The sequence below is a fragment of the Amblyomma mixtum genome, chromosome 3 (genome assembly GCF_055824585.1).
Source record: "Amblyomma mixtum isolate Tamu chromosome 3, ASM5582458v1, whole genome shotgun sequence".
In the NCBI taxonomy this organism is placed as follows: Eukaryota; Metazoa; Arthropoda; class Arachnida; order Ixodida; family Ixodidae; genus Amblyomma; species Amblyomma mixtum.
The window spans coordinates 261,337,985-261,356,757 of record NC_143014.1 but is presented as its reverse complement, the minus strand read 5'-3'; the positions used below and the strand labels follow the sequence as shown (position 1 = coordinate 261,356,757).

At 47.3% G+C, this 18,773-nt stretch overlaps 1 protein-coding gene and 1 long non-coding RNA gene across 2 annotated transcripts; both read left to right on the top strand.

The window, feature by feature from the left end:
* Nucleotides 1-6,390: 6,390 nt before the first annotated feature.
* LOC149354587 (uncharacterized) lies at nt 6,391-15,053 on the top strand. Its single transcript, XR_016289667.1, has 3 exons — nt 6,391-6,479; nt 7,658-7,858; nt 14,961-15,053. It is a non-coding gene; the product is annotated as an uncharacterized LOC149354587 (long non-coding RNA).
* Nucleotides 15,054-17,829: 2,776 nt separating this feature from the next.
* On the top strand, nt 17,830-18,462 carry LOC149354586 (uncharacterized). Its single transcript, XM_089576008.1, has one exon. It carries the CDS (start codon nt 17,830-17,832, stop codon nt 18,460-18,462), a length of 633 nt encoding a protein of 210 aa, XP_089432134.1.
* Nucleotides 18,463-18,773: the final 311 nt, after the last annotated feature.

The following is an 18,773-nucleotide window of genomic DNA, read 5'->3' as shown; positions in this document are numbered from 1 at the left end:
AGGCACTCCACGCGTTGGTCGACTCCGCCCATCGTACGAGGCAAAATTCAAAAAAAGGGCGGGAGCCGGACGTTAATTCGATTTAATTTGGGAAATCGGCCACGCAGGGCAATAAGTGGCAGTTTCTAAGAATGCTAGGAACGTGTAGATCGAGTTCCCGCGGCAAAAAGACAAGTTCAGATTCCTCTTCAGTGCACCTTTAAGGCACAGCGTAAGGGTCCCTTCCAGTTTATACCTGAAAAATAGGTGCTTAGAAATATACGAAAGTACAACGACATGCAGCCGGTGGGATCCGAATCCACGACCCTCGTATGTTGCCTACAGCGCCTTTACCAACCGGTGTCGAATCTTCTACTTTCGAGTATAATTACCTTGCATGAAACCTGATCTCGAGAGAGTTAATGCAACAGCGCCACCTTCGACCTGACGACAGACACGGAAGTTTCTGTAATACCGCACGTGCCAAGTGAGAACTCGTCGAACGGCGACGGCAGCAGCTATGTGAGAACCCTATTGTCACGTTGTAGTGACGGCAGTCCAGCGGTCAGGAAGACACCAGAAATACTTGCAAACGAAGCTCTTTATTTGGGATAACTTGCGCCCGCAAAAGAACTGAATCACTCGGTGGCGGCGTAAGCAACAAGCGTGCTCGTCAATCGTCGATCTACGAATGTCCGCCGCTCGCGGCATCGCTCAATTTAAAGGCGGCAAGGAAACTTCCAGATAACAGGCCAAGACCATCTACAGTAATCTAGAAAAACCTAGATGCAGCCTTTCATGGCTGCGATCAATAGAGATTAGTCTGGTCGCTTCTCGCGTCAAGAACAAAAGTGATAACAACCCTTTCCTGCAGCCTTGAGTGTGAACGAACAAACACTACAATTATACGTGGCATTACCCCCCTTCCAAAGAAGCATCGTCTCGATGCTTTAAAATGAAAATAAACACGGAGAATGAAAACTTCGAGTCCTTTAGCGTTCATAATATGGCTTCAGGCGTACGACATGTACGACTTCCGGGCGTGTGCGGCGTCGCTGAGATGCTGTCGTGCCGTCGGGGATGACTTCATAGTCGAGGTCACCGATGCGACGGACAACCCTGTACGGGCCAAAGTAGCGTCGCAGCAACTTTTCACTCAATCCACGGCGGCGAACTGGCGTCCATATCCAAACACAATCACCTGGCTTGTAATGCGTGTCTCGTCGACGCAGATTGTAGCGTCGGCCGTCGATGTGCTGCTGGTCTTGAATGCGAAGCCGCGCAAGTCTTCGGGCTTCCTCGGCGCGATGAAGGTAGGCGGCGACGTCAAGGTTGTCTTCGTCGGAAACGTGCGGGAGCATTGCGTCGAGTGTTGTCGTGGGCTTCCTGCCGTATACCAGCTAGAATGGGGTAACCCTGGTTGTCTCCTGGACGGCAGTATTATAGGCGAAGATCACGTAGGGCAGAATGGAGTCCCACGTCTTTTGTTCAGCGTCGATGTACATGGAGAGCATGTCTGCGATGGTCTTGTTCAGACGCTCTGTGAGTCCGTTGGTTTGTGAATGATAGGCAGTTGTCCTCCGATGGCTTGTCTGGCTGTAGTTTAAAATGGCTTGCGTCAGCTCCGCTGTAAATGCCGTTCCTCTGTCTGTAATGAGGACTTCGGGGGCGCCGTGTCGCAGAGAATTTGTTCGACAAAAAATTTTGCGACTTCTGTTGCGGTACCACTAGGCAACGCTTTTGCTTTGGCGTAGCGGGTCATGTAGTCGGTGGCCACAATGATCCACTTGTTACCTGATGACGAAGTCGGAAAGGGGCCGAGGAGGTCCATCCCCATTTGCTGAAAGGGCTTAGTTGGCGGTGGTATGGGGTTCAGGAGTCCGGCTGGTCTAGTCGGAGGCGTTTTGCGCTGCTGACACTCACGGCACGTTTTCACGTAATGGGAAACGTCGGTAGCTAGCCGCGGCCAATAGTACTTCTCCTGGATGCGGTGCAACGTCCGAGCAATCCCGAGATTCCCCGCAGTCGGTTCATCATGACATGCCTGCATAATTTCTTGCCTGAGATTTTTGGGCACGACAAGAAGATGCTCTGTCCTGTTGGGCGCGAAGTTCTTCTTCAGGAGGACATTATTGTGAAAGACGAAGGGCGACAGTTGGCGCTTGAACACTCGGGGAGGCGATGCGGTCTTGCCTTGCAGGTAATCAACTAGGCTTCGCAACTCAGGATCCGAGCGCTGCTGCGGCGGGAAACTGCTGGCGCTTACCGGTCCTAAGAAAGCGTCGCCGTCTTCCTCTTCCGGTGCTGCGTCGACGGGCGCTCACGACAAGCAGTCTGCATCGGAATGCTTGCGGCCAGATTTGTAGGCTACAGTTATGTCGAATTCTTGAAGACGCAGGCTCCAACGAGCAAGGCGCCCGGAGAGATCTTTCAAATTGGCTAGCCAGCACAGAGCATGGTGATCGCTCACAACCTTGAATTGTCGTCCGTACAGGTAGGGGCGAAATTTCGACGTGGCCCAAATAATGGGGAGACATTCTTTCCTGGTGGTCGAATAGTTGGCCTCGGCTTTCGACAGTGAACGGCTAGCGTACGCGATAACTTTCTCCTGTCTTCCATTTTTCTGAACGAGAACCGCTCCTAAGCCCACACTGCTTGCATCGGTATCGATTTCAGTTTCGGCGTTTTCATCAAAGTGCCCGAGCACAGGAGGGCACTGTAAGCGGCGCTTCAGCTCTTTGAAAGCTTCCTCTTGCGGCCTTTCCCATTTAAAAGGCACGTCAGCCTTGGAAAGTTGGGTCAAAGGTTCAGCGATGCGCGAAAAGTCCTTGACGAATCGCCGGTAATAAGCGCACAATCCAAGGAATCTGCGTATAGCTTTCTTGTCATTAGGCTGTGGAAACTCTGCGATCGCAGCCGTCTTCTGAGGGTCTGGGCGAACTCCATCCTTGCTTACGACGAGACCAGGGAACAGCACCTCCTCGTAGGCAAAGTGGCACTTCTCTGGTTTCAGTGTTAGTCCTGAAGACTTGATTGTTTCCAGCACTATCTGAAGCCTTCTGAGATGGTCTTGAAAGCTTGAGGAGAAGACATCAACGTCATCTAAGTAGACTAGACAAATTTTCCACTTCAAGCCTGCGAGCATCGTATCCATTACTCGCTGGAACGTCGCTGGGGCAGAGCAGAGGCCGAATGGCATCACCTTGAACTCGAAGAGTCCGTCTGGTGTGATGAACGCAGTCTTCTCGCGATCTCTTTCGTCGACTTCAATTTGCCAGTAGGCGCTACAAACACTACAATGATACGTGGCACTATTAAGCTGCATATGGCATCAAGGCTGCCAATTGAGAGGCCCCCGCTATCTATTAAGCCCGCAAGAGTAGGGCAACGAATGACATCTGCCATAACGGGCTCCTCATTTCCCTGCCTTTGTCAGCTCAAAAAATTATGGCCAATTTATTTCTTGTCCGACTGCGCTCTTTCATTGTACCAGTACAATATGGTATTTCGGAAATTTCAAATGTTTTCTTTTGTAGTTACCATGTCAACTTTGTTTTATATCTTCTGGATAGCAATTGCTTAATATTTTCCTTAGCCATCTCTCCACCTTTAGGCTTCGGAGCTACAAAATACGCTCCAAATAAATATATTATGACCAGTGTGCAGAGAGCTGTGGGGTTAATAACTTATTTTCTTATTTCCCTCTCGCTGTCACATTGCCCCGCATTATGTCAGCATTCTCCCAGTGTTACACCCTCAACTACAATATATCCGCCGCTGTACACGCGATCTGCAGTTTGTAAATGTCATATGATGTCCTTTACTTCTAACCAGAATCTGTTTCGCCGGTGCAACAGTTTCGAAGGTTGACGCCGTAGTTTTACTATGCTCGCTTACCGAACTTATCAAAATTGCTAATGCCATTGTTGTTGGTCTCGTACTACTTAACACCAGCGAAAAATGAAACGAGGAAAGCTGGAAGAGGAAGAGAGCAGGGCAGATTATTCCCGAACAGACGAGAACAACAGCACTATTTGCTATGGAGGCTACACACGCGGTTTCTATTAAAACTTCCGTTAAGCATTCCCCTTCCCTTCGAAAAGGACATTGGAAGATCGAGATGCACTAGCTGACCACAGCCTTGCCCCCACCCCTCACAGAGGATTTGAAGGGGAATACGGCAGCGCTGCTTGGGAATTTCTATGAAAATTTAGGGTCCAGTGGGAGCACATTTTTTTGTGCCATAAAGTGTTAAAGGCGATCGGCGCGGATGTGGCCACACGTGGCGCTGGTCATGCTTCTCTATAAGCTCACTCGTTGCCTTGAATGCCAGCGTGTGCAGGCGCCCCAAGAGTTTGTATACATGGCATTCCTCGGTTCGGCTCCTCAAAACGTTTAGATCAGACCACCATGCGGTTATCTTTAAGGGCTTCGGCCTATTCTCCTGCACATTTCGTATGCGCGGGACACGGGAGTTATTTTGAGGTCGGTGTTTAGTGGCTTTCGAAGTAAATGTTCCTGCAAGAAGGAATTTACTTGTTGTTCAAAAACTGGTAATAAAAGCGCGATGAAAGGCCAAGCCAGTGCTAATTTGTGTCAATGTTCATGAAATAAGCATGACTACCACTTGACGCATAATTCAATTATTTACTACTGAAAATTTCTCAAAGGGAGCCGCCAAGGATCCCTTACGGTCCCGGGCCTCTTCGGGAAAAACGTCAGGCCATCAGCAGGAACTCCGGCACACTCTATAAAAGAACAAAACGATAACGTTAGATATTCGACATATATACGACGTAGGTTCTCACTGTAAAATTGCTCAACCATCAGTTTCATGGGAGCGGATGGTATGTGCAAGCTATTTCAGGCCTTTGCCTCATACAGCGAAAGAGGAGACAGTAACAGTTTGCACAGGTTCCCTATTTAAACGCTGCGTGCCTCTCTTTATGAAGCTCAGCGCTGCTGCAGGCTCTAGGAACAGCAGGCTCTAGGAACCACCTCAAATAGGCCAACGTGCTCAAACTGCGACGCCCCAGCTACGCTGGATGATGACGATGGTATAATCTTTTCACGGCGCAAGGGCAGCTGTGATCCAAGAGCGCCTAGAAGAATGTTGATTGTCAGCACCGGTCAGGAAGATGTGTTACAAAAGTCAATTTCTGGGCCGCCGCGGTGGCTCAGTGGTTATGGTGCTCGGCTGCTGTCCCGAAAGACGCGGGTTCGACCCGGCCGCGGCGGCTGAATTTCTTTGGAGGAGAAATTCGAGGCCCGTGTACTGTGCGATGTCAGTGCACGTTAAAGAACCCCAGGGGGTCGAAATTTCCGGAGCCCTCCACTACGGCGTCTCTCATAGCCTTAGTCGCTTTGGGACGTTAAACCCCATAAACCAACCAAAAGTCAATTTCTTTTTTATTGCGAAAGCAATACTACACAAGGTCTAACAGCTCGTCGCGTGGTCCGTGGACCCCCGTGCTCCTCGAGGAGCCGCCACCACGCCTAACAGATGGTGTGACGTCAGCCTCTCTGTTGCTATGGCGACGCGTGACGTCAGCTTTATCTCTCCTCCGAAGTAACGCGCACCCTCGGCACTGCACGTCACGTTGGCCAAAGCGGGACCCTGTATACTGCGATGCCGCTTGACCACCGACGTCTTCGGCGGCTACGGCGCGCTCTGACGTTGCTGGCGTCGAAACGAAACGTGTCTATTCTGTGCCGGGTGCGGCGAAGCCGCGAACCCAGAATGGATCGCACGCGTCGTCTGCGGAGCGCGTAGCCGCTACTCGGAGGCAGCTGGCCGGACGAATGGATTTCTGGGCATGCGCGCCGCTTGTCGCTCGATGCTGTCTCGCGTCCACTCGGCTGGGCATAGGGGGCGAATTTCAGCCCGCCGCAGCGTTGCCCACGTGACGTGTCCGACCACATCTGCCGCGCTTGCGCGCGCCTAGAACATAGGCGCATAACAGCCATCACGCCGCAGCGGTCGCCAGTTGCGCATGCGCAGTAGCGGCGCATAGCTACACTGCAAAAAATTTCCGTAATTTTTTGGCAAAATCGTCCTTCATTAGGTTACGACATCTGCCGTTGGGCAAAAGCGTACGACTCGTCCGTATTCGTTCCGTATTTTCTCCTTCGACAGTCTAGCAACGTTGATGCAAACAGTAAAAGAGCGTAGTGGCATCTGCGACCACCCCACATCGAAGGAGACGCTCCTACCTTTTTTTTTTTCATTTATCCATGTGCGCGATATCATTTTGCGACTTGACTTGGCTATAGGCTATAGTGTGCTTGGCGTGTCAGCATGGTGGAGTGCGTTGTTTGATGTGCACGTTTCATACTTGGCGTGTCACCAAGGTGGAGCGCGTTTCTTGAGGTGCACGTTTCATCGTTTCCTGCATCAAAGCAGCGCAGTATTTGCACTCACCGGGAACGACGTTTCCTCCTCAACGAGCAGCCCGGCGTGAGCCTGCTCCATTTTGGTGCGTTCTGCTCTGCGCGACAAGGTAAGGGTCAGTTTGTTATGAAAATGTGTTGAGGCATTGTGTTGTGTTGTGCGGAGCTGCGTCGCCTTCATGGCGCCAGTTCCCGCATTGAGGGCCATAAACGTGTTCGTTTCGCGACCTGTAGCGCCCAGCTTGCTATTTTTTCATGTAGTAAATTGCACATCGAACCCATAAGAAGGTCCTCCATGAGAGCGAGCCACTCACATCGCCCCAGCGCGCGTCTCATGTTACCCGCCGCTTTGTATGGACATCGCTCCTTGGCGTGCGCTCCGAGGCGCGTGCTTTTCGCAGATCTTAAGAAATAAAGCCGCGGTTGCCGTGTCGGCTGGTCGTCGCGTCCTCGCGAACCACGCGAGACAGTTCAGGCAGCGGTTATCAGTACAGTCGATCGCCACCGCAGGAGTAGGACTAATCTCTCTCAGAGGTATCCCAGCCGCATCCTGCATCGGATGTAGATAGGGCTGAAAAAAACATATAATCACATCGCTTGGCTGTCTTCTCGCCACGGCATATTGCAGCCTGTCGAGAAATCGCACGAACGCGAAGTATATCCCCTTACATGGAGGGAACAAAAGTGAGATTCCACATAGGCACCACACGGCCGCACATGGCACGTCCGACGGGGAGAGGAAAAGGAGGAAGACAGCTTACAAGCGTCGGCTCAGGACAGAAGAGAATTGTAGACCGCCCTGTAAAGACCTTTCATGTACTCAGTTCTGTAATACAATCCTTTTTTTTGTTTTCCCCTAAAAAGTGTTTCTCGATTGTTCAAGAACCAGTCCATAGTCGAGATATCCCACAGCATGCAAAAATGCCTGTGCGTTCTGTGATGTGCAGGCACGGAGCTCTACACTACAGCATCCTTCGTAGCGAGGTGTTGGACTTTTTGGGCTTCATTTGTGAAAATTCGGCATACGTTTTTTCCGCTGTTTATTCCAGAATGCGTTTTTTTTCAGCGAATATTATTTTGCGATTAATGAAAACGGGCTATTTTCGGTGATTTAATTTGTGGTGACTTTCGGCCTGTCCCCCTGCAATTGCTTTTTCCACGTGTCTGGGCGAAGCACACTTTAAAGCAAGGAATAGATTTTCTGCTGTGGAAGTTAACGTGCTGTGTGCATTGTGCTACAGGAAATGACTGCATGATTATAATCTGCCAATTTTCTTTTATTCCCAAGCTTGTGTTTACAGCCCCTGGTGATTGCAGCTTCGACTGTGGTCCTGGGTTTCATTTTAAAGGCTGAGGGACGGACTGGATGACCAGTTGCTACCACAAGCTTCATCGGGTTCTTCTGGACAAAGCTTCAAGCACATTTCTTGTGGCAGTTGCAGCTCTTTGGAACACACCAGCAATCCAAGTGGAACTTGAACTTGTTCTTGTGAGTGTGACCATAGTGCTTCATGATGTGTAATCTTTGTGTAGATGTGGTTAGTGCCGGTCATTAATCAAGCATGGCCTCTTGTAATGTTTGTAGTCAAAGTTTTCAGTCATTTTCACGCTACTTTGACCATTTTAAGTTTCACAGTAGCATAGTGGCTGGTGCACCCTGCCCAGTCGATTCATGTGGTGTTGTGTTTAATAATTACGGAAGCCTTAGGAGCCATCTCTCTAGGCACCATAAGAGATCACGCCTTGAATCTGATAGCACCATTTTCCAGTGTCCTGTCTCATCATGCGGAATTTTAGAGCCTAACCGCTGTCAATTTCTGTCTCATGTAGCCAGCCACTTGAGCAACTCAGCTGAAGCAGTTATGTGTCCCTTTGCTGGGTGCATTAGTGTTTTGAGCACAGCTGGTTCATTCAGAACACATGTCTCAAGGTACCACCCAAAGGGCAGAGACATTTTAGAAAGCACTGAGCCCTCTGCTGTTCACCTGGAATTGGAGCCAGACAGCATTCCAACAGCTGACCAAAGTCAACTGTCATCAGCCACTGACACAAACAGTGAATGTAGCAGGGGGGCCAGTGTTTGCAGCCCCTCAAATAGCAGCCTCTTCACTACCAACCTTGCCCAGTTTCTGCTTAAACTGGAAACGCAACATCATTTGCCAGCAAGCACGGTGCAAATCATAGTGAAGGAGATTGACACATTGCACAGCTTGAGCAATCAGATTTCACTGGAGGGCCTGGTTGACGTTCCAGGAGATGTACTCGTGAAAATTGGAACAGTTTTTGCAAAAGATGCACTTCACAGTGGGATGTCTACGACTCTGAAGTCATCATACTGCCTCCACAACTTCTATAAAAAAAACTTTAACTTCATAGAACCTGTGAAAGTCTCTCTAGGCCTCAACAGACAGAATAGTGAGTCTATATACCACTATGTGCCAGTTGAAAGCCTCATAAAATTCTTGATGTCTCAGCTAAACAGTGAGGAGCATAGTACTTCTGAAGAATGCTTTGAAGATTACGTTTCATGTCAACCTTTCAAGAAGGGTGAAAGTAAATTGGTACGAATTTTGTTATACCAGGACGAATTTGAAATTGCAAACCCGCTAGGTTCTGCGAAGGGAGATTTCAAGCTCCTGGGTGTGTACCTGACCCTTGGAAATGTGCCTTTGTACTGTAGGTCTCGTGTGGAAGCCATGCAGATGGTTTTGCTTTGCCGCCAAAAGGATATTAAAGAATTTGGGTTGGCAAAGGTGTTGCAGCCATTCATAGAGGACATGGTTGGTCTTGAGAGGTCGGGAGTGTTGATCAATGGAGCCCATCATGATGTGCGGCTTGACTTTATAATGGGAGACAACCTTGGCAGCCATGGCATAGGTGGCTTTACACGGAATTTCAGTACCAGCACCTACTTTTGCCTGTTCTGCCTTGTTACTCGCTCTGAATTTGAGCAGGACCCTCTTGCCACTGGGGAAAAGCGAACACCTCAGCACTACCATGAATGCGTCGAGCGCATTGAAGAAAGTGGCTCAACCAACAGTGACTGTGGTATAGTTGAACAGTCACCGTTCCATGCCCTCAAGTTTTTTCATGTGTGCAATTCTGGACTGCCGCCGTGCATTGCACACGACCTCTTTGAGGGGGTGGTTAAGCATGATGTGGCATTGTATATTCATTATTTTGTGAACAAGAAATGTTGGTTCACATATGATTACCTGAATAACAGGATATCAACAATGAAATACACCAACCTTGACTTGCGCAATAAGCCTGCAAAAGTGCTCAGCCAGGGTTTTAAGCTTTCTGGCCATGCAATGCAAAACTGCACCCTGCTTAAGCTGCTTCCTCTATATATTGGCACCAAAGTGGCTGACAAAGATGATCCAGTTTGGCACCTCATGCTTACATTAATGCAAATAACTGATCTTCTTCTTGCACCGAAGATAACACCTGCCCAGGTTGCATACCTCAGAGTTCTGATTGAGGACTACATTTCATCTCGAAGCGTTCTCTTCCCAGAACAAAAGTTGAGGCCAAAACATCATTACATGATTCACTACAGTAGTCTTATTGAAGAATTTGGCCCACTTTGTCATGTATGGACATTGCGTTTCGAAAGCAAACATCAATATTTCAAGAACTGCATTCGACATGCTAGGAACTTCAAGAATGTCACAAAGTCACTGTCTGAGAAGCATCAGTTGTCGCAAGCTTTTCTTTCAGCACGTGGCTTATTTCAGACAAAACGTCAGTTTGTTGAGATGAGTCATTCTGAGCAGTCTGAAGTGCTGAGTAAGGTGCAAGGTATTCCAATCTCTCCAAACTCCGTGCTTTTAAGAAAAGTTTGTGCACAAGGCTATTGCTATATTGTTGGAGACTATGTGCTTATTTCAGGGACACAATATGATGTTGTATTTGGTACTGTTGTGGCCATTGTCAAAAGTAATGATCATGAAGTAAGGCTCCTGGTTGAGTGTGTGCCTGGTACACTTGTACCGTCATTGTCCCTTTATGTTTTGGAAAAAGAATCTAAAGGAAATGCGATACTGTCTCTCCATGCACTTCTGGACAAAACACAATATGAGCCATATTGCTTCAATGACACCCCTGTAATCAGGTTGGCCCATTCATTTCCCGAGAAACTGTAAATGGCTTCAGTTGACATTGTTTCATGTTATTGAATGCAGCTTGTGTTTTCAAATCTGGAATTTATACTGTACAGAGTTTGTGTTGTAGAATGTATTGTTCAGTGCCTTGTTTGCACTCATGGTTTGTGCTCTGAAAGGTGATGGAAGGCTATTACTGAAAAAAAACCAACCAGGCTTCATGAGTGAGTGAGTGAAAAACATTTACAGTCAAGTCCACTTATAACAATATTCAAGTGCCATGGAAATACCATTGTTATAACCAATAATTGTTATAACAGGGTTGTGCCAAAAAAAAGAAAGGATGACAAACTTCAGAGCATTTATTGACAGTAAATACCCAGAGGGGTTTGATTGTTTTAATGCCTGTAAAAGCTCGTTAATTCGAACTTCAGGAAACCGGAACAATGTTCACTGATGACGAAAGCACCGCCATCACTGTGCCACCGGGAACTTCGCGCACCTCCACGTCACAGGAATCAAGCCGGCTTTCCGGAAGTGATTCTTATGGGAAATTCAAGAAGCATGCAGAACTAAGGGTGCGGTGACAGCAGACAAGAGAAAAAAAAACTGCGCTGGCTGCATGCATGCGCACTGCACCGACTGATTGGGGGTACACGACATGCGTAGCTAATGCAGCAGCTCTCGTGACGAAATGATGCCTGCCTCTTTTGCTTTCGTGGCGTTGCTGTGCCAGCTTAGTCCATTGGTCAGCCCCACATGTGCGCGCTTTTGTGTTGTAAGCATGGTTTTGCTGGTGTGGTTGTAGCATTCCCTTTTTTTTCTATAACGGTTGACGCTCAATTACCAGATTTAATTGTTATAACCAATAATGTGCCTTGACAGCATTGCTATAAGCAGTTTATTTTACCATAGACCACATAGCAAAGCTGATGGTGCCATGACTGACCATTGTTATATCCGATATATTGTTATAAGTGGACTTGACTATATTGCTCCAAAAATCAGGTTTTAGCGGTGGGCCGATGTCTTCATGTCTTCGGCCTCTTCACAAGGTGGGCGCCCCTATTCCAGGGCACCGCTGAGTCTTGCTGCTTCGCAGGCGTGCTGCACCAGTGCCCTTTGGGCCGTGAGCTCGCTGCTGGTCAGCAGGCGCTCCCATTCTTCCGCACTCGGGTCATTTAGCTTGTGAAATGCTCTGTTACGTTCGCATTCCCATGTGATGTGATATAGCGTGGGGGTTGCTCCGCACCACGGACATGTGTCCCTGTATTGTGTAGGGAACATCTTATGTAGTATGTATAAATTGTGGAACGTCCCTGCTTGCAGTCTCCGCCAGCAGACCGCCTCGTGCTGTGTTAATGATGTGTGGGGTGGTGGGTATTTGAATCTCCGCCCTCTGTGGTAGTTTAATATTTCTGCATACGTTGGTTCCACCGTCATGGGGTCCTCCAGGGTTTCTGACTGCCCTGCTCGGCTCGTGATCTCGCGAACTAGGCTGTCTACCCTCGAGTTACCCTCTATCCCGGTGTGTGCCGGTATCCAGAAAATCCTGTGTCTTAAGGTCTTATTTGGAAGCTTTGCTTTGAGGAGGATGCTCAGCGCTTCCTTGCTTATTTTGCCCTGTATGTAGTTCCTGCATGCTGCTTTGGAGTCTGTTAGGATTATCAAAGACTTGTTCCTACGGTAACCTTCAGCCACCGCTACAGCTACAGCTTCCTCCCCCTCCGTTACCGTACAGTATCTTAATGTCGCGCTGCTAATTGGTTCCCCCATGTGGTCTACCACTGCTGCCGCGACACGGAACTTTCTGGTCCTGTGGTCCCATGGATAGAGGGCCGCGTCTGTGTATACTGTGTTTTCCATTGTGGCTAGGTTGCGCTTCACATAGTCTGCCCTGGCCTGCCTTCTAGCGGCATGGAGTTTGGGATCCATGTTTCTCGGCAGAGGGCTGATGTCCAGTGTCTGGCGGACCTCGTCTGGAATGCTAGCTGTTCTATCTACGATCCCTTCTACGTTGTGCCCTAATCTCTTTAGGAGCTTGCGGCCGGTGGCTGTCTGCTGGAGCCTGGCTATTTGCGCACTTAGCTGGGCTTCCGTTAGTTCTTCGAATGTGTTGTTTAGGCCCATTTGTAGCAGCTTTTCATTTGATGTGTTTCTTGGCAGATGGAGTGCCGTCTTGTATACCATTCTTAGCAGCGCCTCCGTCTGTTCTTTGTCTTTCTTGGTCATGCAGTGGTATGGCAACGAGTACATGACTGCTGACTATCAGGCTTCTGATGAGCTTGATCGTGTCGCTTTCTTTCATCCCGCTCCTGTTCTGTGATACCCTCTTTATCATGCGGCTTATTTGTTCTGTTGACTTCTTGAGTAGGCTAATTGTGTAAGTACATCTCCTGCTTCCTTGGATCCACATGCCCAGGATGCGTATCATATCCCTTTCTGGTATATTTTGGCCTTCTAACTTTACTGTCAGTTTCTCCTTGGTTGGGTTGGACCCTACCCTAAGAAGTTCCGACTTTTCCGTGGAGCAGGCTAGGCCCCTTTCCCTCACGTACTCTTCTACACACGTTGCTGCTTCTTGCAGTCTCTCTTGCTTTTGTCCTAGCGAGCCTCGATTCACCCAGACCGTAATGTCATCGGCGTACATCGCGTGCTGGATGCCATCGATCTTGCTGAGTCTTCTGGCCAGTCTGATCATTGCAATGTTGAAAAGCACTGGTGAGATTACGGATCCTTGCGGCGTGCCCTTACGTGGGGTGGTAAAGGTGTCGCTTCGCAGGTCTCCCAATCCCACTGTCGCAGTGCGTTCTGACAGGGAGGATCTTACGTAGTAGTGGGTTCTTCTTCCGCAGTTGGCGTTGTTTAGGCCTTCCATAATGGCCTCGTGGCTAACATTGTCGAAGGCCCCTTTGATGTCCAGGGCCATGATAATGTTTTCGCCAGTTCTAGGTGCCGTGTCTATGATCTCTTCCTTGATCTGCAGCAGGACGTCGACAGGTTCGCCCGGAAGCCGAACATGCTGTGCGGGTACTGTTCTTCGTCCTCCAGGTTTTGTTGAATTCGCCTGGTGACGATTCCCTCGTACAATTTGCCAAGGCACGACGTGAGGGAAATGGGTCTCAGGTTCTCAATTTGAAGCTTCTTGCCGGGTTTGGGTATCATAACCACGACAGCGTGCTTCCACTCCTTCGGCACCACTCCCTCTGCCCACAGCGTGTTGAGGTACGCCGTGAGCTGGTCGATCGCCTCGTCGCTCAGGTTGCGGATCAAGGCGTTCTTGATCTTGTCGGCGCCGGCTGTATTTCTTGTTGTCGCGCTTATCGCTGCCTGGTGATCGGCCTGTCCATTGCGGGATTGTCTGCTCCTTGATACTCCCCGTTGTAGCCCTGGGGGTTGTCGTTGCCGTAGCATTTGATGCGGACTGCTTCTAGCAGTTCTTCGTCCGATCCTTCGTACTGGTAGGCCAATTTCTAAATTGCCTTGCCACTTTCTGCTTTTGTCTTGGTTGGGTCCATGAGGGCCTTGAGTATGCGCCACGTCTTTGCCGTGCTGAGCGTGCCGTTCAATGAGCTGCTGAACTGCTGCCATCCCTGCCTGGCCAGTTGCGTCGCATACTCCTCTGCCTTCATCGTGATTTCCGCAATCTTCTTTTTGAGTTTTCTGTTTAGCTTTTGTTTTTTCCAGCGTTTGGTGAGCCCGCGTCTTGCCTCCCATAGCCCGAGTAGCCGCCTGTCCACCTCCGGTGCTTGTTCTGTTCTATCTATTTCCTTTGTATAGAGTTCTTGTATTTGTTTCAGCTGTTGGCTCCACTCCTCTATGGAAGTGATTTCCCCTTTTAGCCGTTCGCTGTGCTTGCGGAAGGCGTCCCAGTTGGTAAGGTGGGCCGTTCCGATCTTCTTTACGTTGTCTGCTTCGATTGCCGTTCTTAGAATGTAGTGGTCACTGCCAAGGTCTTCCAACAGATTTTCCCACTCAGCCTGCTTTGCTCCCTTAATAAAGGTGAGGTCAGGGCAAGTATCTGGACTCACACTGTTACCTAGCTGTTACACTGTTAAGTAGCTGGCATAAGTTGATTGCAAAAAAGAGATGTTGATAACAAACTCTTTTTGCCAAGACTCAGTAAATAATCTTAGAACCACTCCTTTGAATTTGTAATGCTGCTTTGTGTTATTCCTGTGTGATGCTTTTTAGAATAAACATGTGTGTGAGCACAAACCTCACTCAGTTTTCTCAATGTGGTCTATCCTATTACATGGGTGTAAGTAGTTTGCAGGATATTATGCCAAGTTCACCTGCATGCCTTCATTACATATCAAAGGCCAGTGTTTATGGGAACTGTCGGATGTGAAGTTTTTGCTGGAAGATTGTATGCATGTTGATAAAAATGAATTAAGTATGCATGCGAAATTTGTGATGTCTGATTTCAGTGTACAACACTTACATACATTACAGCTGTTACAGAACTTTTTTTTTCTTCACTAGTGCAGGTATAAAAAGCTGCAATGCCACTAGTAAAGATATGGAATGCTGATCAGTCTGTAAAAAGAGTTGGAAATGCGAACACCATTGAAGAAGTCTTGGCACAAGCCCGTGAAAAGGGTGTGTGCATGGCGGAACATGCAAAGGTAAATCTTTCAACCTTGCATTGGAGCTTTATCAAGTAGGAGTTGTTACTTGCAACACCGCATTGTACTATGGCTGTGCTTTTTGATGATTGGAGCTTGATCAAGTAGGAGTTGTTACTAGCAACAGAGCATTGTACTATGGCTATGTTTTTTGGTGACTTCTGTTTTTTAATTTAAACTTAGCTTGCCCTAATGTATAAGCATCTAGTGGATTTGCTTGGATTTGACTACATAACAACAATAAGCCCTTCTTATTTGATGGGAGGGAGAAAGCAAGACATACATCACAAAACAAAAAAAATGTGGTTGGGGGGGCGTGGCTGTGTTGCTAGAGCTGAGAAGATCCCTCCCTATAGCACAGGGACAAAGGCCCCTCTTCTTCCCTTTCCTGTCCAGCCTCTGCTGCATTGCCAAAGAAAGTTGTCTGCATGTATAGCATGTATTAGGATATCTCTGAGGTTCGTGTTGTATTTGTGTGTAACCCTTGGTGCCTTGGCAACTATCTTAATGAGAGTCTTTGCTAGTTCGCATAGTGTGGTATTTCCAGAGCTTTGTTTATGTTCGTAATGGCATTTGAGTATTTCGTTATAGAAGCAGAGGTCATCTCTTAAGTATGCAGGCTCCATTCAGGCTTCAGATCTGCAAGCGATAAGAAAATGCAAAGAAGGCATTCCTAATTCACGAATTTAAAGAGGTTACAACCAGCAGAAATAAGCTTTCGTATTGTTAACATAGTTCTCAATATTTTGAACCTAGCCAAAGTAAGTGCAAGAATAACGTCACAAGAAAAAAAGCTACACAAGCCTTCCAGGCCATTCCTATCCCCACTTGTTTCTGCCTGTCATATTTGTTTCCGTTTTTGTTTGTCTAATTTACCATCTCCTACATGCCTGCTGCTATCCTGTCAACGATCCCTTACTTTACACTCTCCCTTTTTTCTCTGCTTTTTGACTTCTTTCGCATGAAGCTCGCTTTTCCATCCTGCTCTCTTCTCCTCTATCTTGTACCCACCTTTTTATTTTTTTAATATGTGCTCTATATCTAGTTTTACTCCACCTGATTTTAGAAATTTTTCGTGTTTCTTGCCACCTGCTGCAGCCTTTATATGTGGGCAACATGTCCGAGTTCACTTTCGCTGCCTTTCCTTCCACACCATGCCCTTACCAGTCCTTCCTTATCGTAGTGAAGACACATTATTAATAACTGCACTTACCAAGATGAAGACAAGTTCTTTTGTCAAAATGTTGCATAGTGGGCTGAGGCTACCCGCAAACTTGCTCATTTCCTTTTGTGCTTTTTGTGTTTGTTATTCAATGGTAGAGATCCCCTTTGGAAATTCCTTGGAATATGGAGCATAAGCACATTTCCATGATATTCAGAAAAATTCAGTTCACTGTAGAAGTAACAGTGTCATCATAATTATTTGCCCAACTGCATCCACTCGGGACAAAGCCTCTCCCATATCTTCCTCAATGAACCCTGTACTGTGCCAGCCGCGACCACCTTACTCTCCAACACTTTCTATTCTTATCTGCCAACTTGACTCACTGCTGCCCCTTGCTGTCTCTTTCAATCCATTTTTTTTACTCTTGAGTATCATCAGTTATATTGCATTCTTCGCGGTATGCGCCCTGCCCACTCCCATTTCTTCCCACTTTTTGTTGCCTGATGCAATGTGTTCTCTTCCTGTCTCTTAGCATTACTCATGTTCCTTTCTATAGCTCACTGCATTAGCAGCAGCTAACAAACCAGCAGATGTGAATAACTGCTCAAAATGCTCATTCCTATGAGGCATTTCCATGCTGCCCTTGTGAGTACCCACACGTGGCCAGAGCAATGTGTCGCATTTTCAGTTAGCTTTAATGCCCTTTTCATATCTCTTGCTTAAGAATGCCAAGCTGAAGCTCCTTGACTAAGTCGAATAAAATTGAAACAGCTGCAATTTTTTATTCGTTTCGAAGTGTGCATCCACTCCGTGCCAGCGAATTTTGATTCGCCTCTGCGTCTGAAAGAATGATCCTCTCTTGTTGCAGGTCTTTCTTCGCGACTGGACTCAACTTGATGAAGAAATTTTCAGTGATGTTGTGGCTGAACTTCCTTTGGGTGAAACGATCCTTGTTGTTTGCGAAACTGTGCCCCGAGCAGAAGCTCCCATCTCAGGTAAATTGTGTTGCATTCTGCCCATGTTTTTTTAACATGGCTAAGTACCTGCTTTATCAGCATGAAAGTGTTCTTTGTTGATAGGTTATGTATGTGCATATTGCTTTGAAACTGAGTATTTTATAATGTGATTAATTTTTGTCCTCATGATTAGCTACAATGGCCACTGCTCACAGCAACATCAGTAATGCCATTTTCAAGAAGTGTTAAAATTATATGTTTGCATACAAGGTGGGCATTGGAGCTGAATGACCTGTTTTTAAATTTGTACTAAACTACTTTCTTGAAAGCATCACTGGAGTCAATGCCCATTTATTATTGACAAGAAACCACTGTGAGTAAAAGTAGCATTAAAACTAAAAACATCGGCTGATATGAGTGCCAGCATTACAAATTAATCATGCTACCTTTATTTCTTAATTAAAATGTACTGCAAAAAAAAAGTTGATATTTTGACTGACTTATTTCAATCCCTCTAAATAGGTGAATTACAAGTGCAGGCAAGCACCTCAAGCCACAACCACACAGAGCAAAGCAGCGAGAGACAGTTCAGACTGCATATTGATATGTTACCGGCGCACATTCAAATAGCTCTTGGAGCGGACCCTCCACGCCTTTCCCCTTCTGAGAGACGAGAGTTGGTCCGACATGTGGCACGAGACATGATGCAGAATTCTTCACGGCCAAACCGGGAATTCATCAGAAGTGTGGCGGATGAGCTCGTGAAGGCATTTCCTAAAGCCCTTGAGGACAGGGGCCTGAATGGCAGCGTATTAGGTCGCGGCTACGACTCGCTCTTTCAACAGTTGGAGAGCAGAATTGAAAATGTTCTTCGTGGGAAGCAGCAGGCATCACTATCCAAAGGAGTGCCTTTTAAAAGAAATGGAAAGTTTTCTTATGGCTGTCCCAATTGGCAACCTCCCAATGACCAAGAAATTGAAAATATTGACAACAAAATGCAGTTCTTGAGACGAGAGGGGCGCAAGACCACACGGGAGATTGATATGTCTCTGGCCATGAAGTACATGGCAGAAACATACGCCCAGCAACGAGCTTTTATAAACTCCTTGGAGCCTGTACACCATACCCAGGAAGTAAAAAATGAATGGCCACTGTTATTTCACCAGCCTTTCTTCTATCAGCATGCAAATGAGCTGCTTGGAAAAGACGTACAGGTAAGCTCTAACTTGCTTTCCTAATGACAAAAAACTGGCGTAAGGCTGTAGCATGGCTATAGATAGGTTGATTAATCCGTTGCTGTACGTCCAGTCCAAGTCTGCTGAAAGCTCCTCATTTTGTATAGTATTTGTAGCTTTACCCATTATGCTGTACCTTTTGAAGTTGTGATTCAAGGTACATTTAGAAATAGAACTTAAGGCATGCATTTGTTACTGATTTAACAGTTTCTAAAGGAGCATAGGCTCCTAATTTTTGGTGTGCATTTCATTCTTTTTACTGATGTGTAAGGCATTACTATACACGGACTGCCACGTGGTTTTCACCTACGACC